The sequence below is a fragment of the Sander lucioperca genome, chromosome 3 (genome assembly GCF_008315115.2).
Source record: "Sander lucioperca isolate FBNREF2018 chromosome 3, SLUC_FBN_1.2, whole genome shotgun sequence".
Taxonomy (NCBI): domain Eukaryota; kingdom Metazoa; phylum Chordata; class Actinopteri; order Perciformes; family Percidae; genus Sander; species Sander lucioperca.
This window is the reverse complement of record NC_050175.1, coordinates 32,943,889-32,950,081: the sequence shown is the minus strand read 5'-3', so window position 1 is coordinate 32,950,081 and position 6,193 is coordinate 32,943,889. Positions and strand designations below refer to the sequence as shown.

The following is a 6,193-nucleotide window of genomic DNA, read 5'->3' as shown; positions in this document are numbered from 1 at the left end:
GCTCCGTTGTTCTGTTATGCATCGAGTTCCTGAGATGCTCTGTTGTTCTGTTATGCATCGAGTTCCTGAGATGATCCGTTGTTCTGTTATGCATTGAGTTCCTAAGATGCTCCGTTGTTCTGTTATGCATCGAGTTCCTAAGATGCTCCTAACTGCTTCAGTTTTGTTTATTTCTGAATTGTTTTGTATTCAGTGTGTTTTTCAGGTCCTAGATGCTTCTAAATGGTATGTATTACACAACATCAACTTTATGCAAGTGTCAGAAAGATGGTATGTATGTTGATATGATGTTATCTTGTTTAAATGTTTTTCAATATGCAGTTTTGTTTCTGTTGGAATTATCTTGTATTCAGTGTGTTTCAGGTCCTAGATGTTTCTAAATGGTATGTATTACACAACATCAAGTACATGTAGGTGTCAAAATGGTAGGTATTGGTAGGTATTGCATGTGTTGTTCTCAAGTTCTCCCAGTTCTGCAATTACATTGTTCCAAGTTATTGTTCGAATTATGATTTCATCTTTGTAGGGGTCTCTTAAAAAAAAAAAGTAGTCTATGAGCAGCAAATTTTGAGCATTAAACACTTCATTTCCTGCATTCTGGTGAATTTTTATGCACCTATTTACCTTTTTCTGAATCAATGTATGCTGCAAATATCTTTATGTAAAGGGAAACATAGATTACAATCCAAATATAAAAACATAATGGAATATATTACAGTAAGGCTCTCAGGCATTCTGTATTGCTATTTATTCTCCTGTAGATCGACTTTTCTAATTTTATCTGAGTCAGCACACATGTACTCCTCCCTCCTCTTCTGTGTCTTTTATTGAGGAAGTAACCTCCTTAAATGTGCTCATGACAATTATTCACCTCGATGATACATTAATTCATTTTAATGAATTAATAAACTCCTGGACTGTAATATTTCAGATGTTTGAGCAAGATTTCTGCTCATGTTCAAAACTTTGTGCACATTCAAAATATAACTCATCCCATCTATACTCTTTGTGATTTGGAGGAGTCGTGATATTTGAGTGATAATAGGCTATTACAAGAATAAAGTCACTATATTTCAGAAAATAATCTACCTGCATCATAGTCTGCTGTGCAATACGTGATTGCTCTGCTGATACGGTAGATCTCAGACCTTCTGACAGACTCAGCCCCGTTTGAGACTCTGGTCTCTGAATGAGACAAAGTTTAGAGAAGTGGCTGTACGCTGCTCTACATCGGAGGTGGGAAACCAAAACTACGCAGCATGTCGACAGCAGAGCGCGTCCATTATAAACCTGAAGCTGCACAGACTACGGACGGAAGGCGCGCTGCTCATCTCTATTTTTACAGCGAGAGTGGACACTAAGCGACACACAGGTCTGCTTCAGAGCTCCGTGTGTTTGGGAAAAGTGCTTTATTTGTGATTTAAATAATGGTGCTGATGATTTTTAGAGACCCCCACAGGTGTATGATTTTACTGCTTTCATGGGAGCTCATCCTCTCTCTATGGGAGCTCAGCTCCCACTGGCTCCCACGTAATTCGAACCCTGATTGTCTACAAGTATACTGTATAAGTTAAACAAGAAACTGATCCCATTGCTAAAAACATGGATGCAAACTAATTATCTATCCGTCCTGGTAGCTGTTTACCATTTTCATTCTCTGTGAGTTTGGTGAGAATGGGTGATTACACATTACCAATGGATGTGATAGAAAATTCACTTCACTGCTTTGAATGAACAAAATCACATGGGGTGTCTTGTTTGGCCATGATCAGAGTAATAGAACTTTTTTTCTTTTGCAGGTACTTGTCGGTCATCGGCTTTGTCGTCAATATCGACACGTTGATGCTGATGATTCCTGAACTGCTCCAAGTTCAGCGTTATGTGCTCACCTACAGGTTCAGCCAGGATCACTTGGAGCTCCTATTTAATTTAATCAGAGCGTCAGGTAGGGTTGGTGTTCTTTTAATTACAATACATTCTGAAAATATACCTAATGTATATCTATGTTATGTTTTGTGAGTAATGTATGTATTGTGTGCCTGTTTTCCATAAAAGGCGGCTGGAATAACAATCCATCGGCACGCCAGTTCCAGGCCATCTTCCGCCATCTGATGGTTCGGTGTGGTGTCTCACCTGGTGAGACAGGCAATGTGGCAGCCCAAGATAACACTGTGTCCCTGTCTGCTGTGGAGATGTCCTCTCCTGAAACTGCTGAAGAGCACCCATCTCCATTCGCCAACATTTCGGCCCTTGTGTGTGACCACAGTTATCTCCCCACTCGGTTTGGTGGTCTGGTGGAAAATGCTCTGGTCTACATAGCAGGGTTTGTAGTCCGGCAGATTCTACGAAAGCTGTCCTGTGATGTGTGCCGTGCAAGCTTGGTCAGAGATGCTGTACCATCTTCATTTGACAAGAGCTACCACCTTCTAGCCCTGAAAAACAACGGCGGCCTAGTGATTCCATCACAAGGCACAGTGAAGGTTTGATTTTATTATCTTGTGTTTTTTTTAAATCTTTGTAAATTAAGGTTGCTTTGTTCTTATTTTCTCTTCTCTTTGAGCACTGTGTAAAGCGCTATATAAATATAATGTATTTTTATTATTATTATAAGGTGCTGAGAGCTGCAGAGAGGGTGATCCGCCGAGCTTCAACAATACAAGCTCCTAAGGTGTCGACAGTCACACACATCGTCCGGGAGGAGATTGGAACGGAGGATGTTTTTCAGCTTGGGGAACACATTGAGGAGACACAGTTTGGCATCGACAATCATCATTTTGACTTGTCATTGGTTGTGTCTGTGTTTCTCAAAATAAGGCTGTACCACATTGCCAAACTCACCTCCGTCGAACTGCAGAAAGGGAGCACGAGAAAGAAGCTCTGCAAAACAGTCCTCTTTCAGGGGTTTTAGTGTGTGTGTGTGTGTGTGTGTGTGTGTGAGAGAGTGTGAGAGTGAGAGAGAGTGAGAGAGAGTGTGAGAGAGTGTAAGAGAGTGAGAGAGAGTGTGAGAGAGTGTGAGAGTGTGTGAGGTTTTGAAGTAAAGTTCCACGACAATTCAAGACTTAAATTCTGGCATCCCAGAACTAATTCTAAGCTTTATATCTGTACCGTAACCTTACTCATCACACATAGTATCTTTAAGTCGTATCTGTCATCAGTCTGACAACATTAACACTGAAACTGAAAGCAATGTCTTATAACTGCCTGGAAACACTATGCATACATTATATGTGAATACTGCTGTAAGTGTTGGCGGGTCTGTAAATACCTCTGTTTGTTTGTGTTTCATGAACTCTAGCCTCATGGTGTGTGGCTCCAGGAATCTAAATTTTGCTCTCCTTTGCCTCACACTGGGTTTACGAGATTGTGTATAGTGAAGTTTATCTGTACATTATTTCATTGTCTTTTATCTTATAAACAGATAAACTTCACACACTCTTTCCCTCTGGGTTCTGTAAAGCACTTTGTAACTGTGTTTTGAAAATTACTACATAAATTAAGTTTGCAGACTTTTCAAGGGAGTTTCAACCAAGTAAATATGCAGTTTAAATAAAAACTGTCACTTTTCATTTCATCCTGCTATTTTAAGAGTACTGGTACGTGCGTGCGTGTGTTAGGGGTGCAAGATATATCGACTCAATGTCGTTATTGCAATAGCGAAAGTCGCAATAAGTATGCAATACTTAGTTTATTTTGTGGAGCGCTGCGTCCCGTCCGTTGGCTATGTGGCTCAGTTGTGTTCGATTTAGAGCCCACTTCAAAGGCTATAATGATCAGTTGTGTCCTGTTTTCTTTATATATTTTATACTGTACAACCAGTAAAACGTCCTGTTATCTTTATATATTTTATACTGTACAACCAGTAAAACATGTCCTGTTTTCTTTATGTATTTTATACTGTACAACCAGTAGAACATGTCCTGTTCTGTAGACGTTATTTATTTATGTTGTACCAGTCCAATATATGATGATGAAAACTAATTTGTTATGAATCTGTTTTGTAATTTTACATATGTTTAAAAATATCTTAATTCATATCGATATCGCAATATCACATTTTGTCAAAATCGTGCAACCCTGTGTGTGTGTGTGTGTGTGTGTGTGTGTGTGTGTGTGTGTGTGTGTGTGTGTGAGACAGAGACAAATAAAAGCTTCAAGTGAACTCTAATATAATCATATATTGTTTCTTAAATTTATTAAAATATCTGACTTTACTGCCACTATCTGTTTCTGCTTTTCTATCATATTTACAGTGTGTGATTTGCAAAATACCTGTTATAGCCTACATCACATATCATTTCAGGGGACAGTCCCTGTTTTTGGTTGCCTGTCCCTGGCTAAATACAATAAAATATACCTCTGTCCCCGTTTTGTTTTTGAAGACACAACATTAGGTTTTTCAATCAGATAGTCAAACTGGAAATGTTCCTGTCTTTCTTCCTTTTCGGGGATTTTGTTCCCCGTTTTGATCTCGGACGTCTGGTCACTTTATATCATATATCAGAATATTCTATTACTGTTACAACTATACAATGTAACAACATGTAACAACAACTATACAATACTATGTCTGGAAATAATTGGAAACAAAGAAAAAAATGTTCTGCCATCAACTGCAACAACTACCAGTGTACAACCAATCAACTAGCATTTCATAGATTCCCCAAAGATCCAAAGAGGTAAAGTAGAAAAGGTTTTTATTAACGTTATTGAAGTGAGCTAACGTTAATGTTAACAGGTGCTGTGTAAGCTATGCCATAACCGCAGTAACCCCCAATTTCCACCGGTTGCGGAACGCCTGCGGATCTGCTCCGGAATCGGGGCGGAGTCATTAGGTTTCTATTAAAGTCAATGTGTGTATTTCCACTGACTGCAGAACGGCTGCAGAACGGCTGTGTTCCGACTCCGGCACAGCTCCGGCGATCCGCAGCCCTCCGGAGCAGATACGCAGAGCTTCTATTTTTGCCGGACGCCGGAGAGCTCCACAGCAATTCAGCACACGGCAGATAGTGCGGGACAGGAAGTCGAGCACAGAAGCAAAATAAAACATCCGGTTAATTTTCTAAATAAAATACATCGTGCTCACAGCAGATCATATTTCCCTGGACTACACCTTGAAAACACAGCACAGAGTTGTTTCCCCTCTACTCCTCTGGATGGAAACAAACTGTTGTTGGTTTTGTGGTTCTATTCTACCTGAATTCGCAAGATCTCATGGGTCCTCGTGACTTCAGCTGTTGCAACAAATCCGGACCTAGTGGGTATTGACGGATGGCAGAGCACGGAGCTGATACGCAGCGGAGCCGGTCCGCAGCCGTTCCGCATTCGGTGGAAATCCAGGGTAACAGTTAGCTAACGTTATGTATTTTGGTCGAAATTGAGTCAAGACTCGAAATGGGCTTTTTAAATCGCAAATTTCCAGAGAAATATGAACACCTAACCTGGCAAATGACCGCTTTATTAATTCATTGTTATCACTAAAATTAACGTTAACGTTACTGAGTAGTGCTAGGTAACATTAGCCACTAGCAAACATTTTAACCTACCTGCTCCCTTGCAATATCCACTCTGACAACCTTATGATAATACGATTTATGATCCCATTGATGTTTCTTCAGCTCTAGTAAAGTTAAAGTTAACGTTACCGACAGTTAGTTAGGTGCACCTACGGAAAGTGAAATTAATGAAATTATGTACAACATTTTGAAGGTGTGCCAGATGGGTGCAGAACCTGAGGAATGCTACCTTGACAGGGATGAGCTCCCAGCGGCTCCATCAGAGCTACAGGGTGTGCAGTGCACATTTCCACCCCAGCCAGTTTAAAAGGCCATCAGATGTGTATGTATAATTGAGAATATATAGTAATAGTATATAATCATAGAATACTCATATTGAAATGTATTTTATAAACATCAAAAATGTTATTATAAAAACAGCCATGCTGGATTGAACTGGAATGCAGTGCCCACTATGGTTAATGCCCCTAACCTACTGCCACCACTGGACATAGAGCAAAAGAGAAAACCACCAAAGACACGCCAGGAGTTGCCACCAAATAAACGTAAGAGTCTATATTATGTTACAGGTTGACTTATTCTTAGTCTTAATGTCTATCAAATAGTATCAACACCATGTTCTGCTGTTGAATGATTTAATGTTTTTTTTTTGCTGTAAAATGATTCACTTATGATCTAAG

At 39.8% G+C, this 6,193-nt stretch overlaps 1 protein-coding gene across 1 annotated transcript; it reads left to right on the top strand.

Annotated features, from left to right (window-relative positions):
* The first annotated feature begins 402 nt into the window (after positions 1 to 402).
* Positions 403 to 2,908, top strand: LOC116050783. Its single transcript, XM_031300997.2, has 5 exons — positions 403 to 491; positions 1,546 to 1,649; positions 1,680 to 1,945; positions 2,056 to 2,480; positions 2,612 to 2,908. The coding sequence occupies exons 3-5, from the start codon at positions 1,765 to 1,767 to the stop codon at positions 2,906 to 2,908; spliced, it is 903 nt and encodes a 300-aa protein (XP_031156857.1). The 5' UTR covers positions 403 to 491; positions 1,546 to 1,649; positions 1,680 to 1,764.
* Positions 2,909 to 6,193: the final 3,285 nt, after the last annotated feature.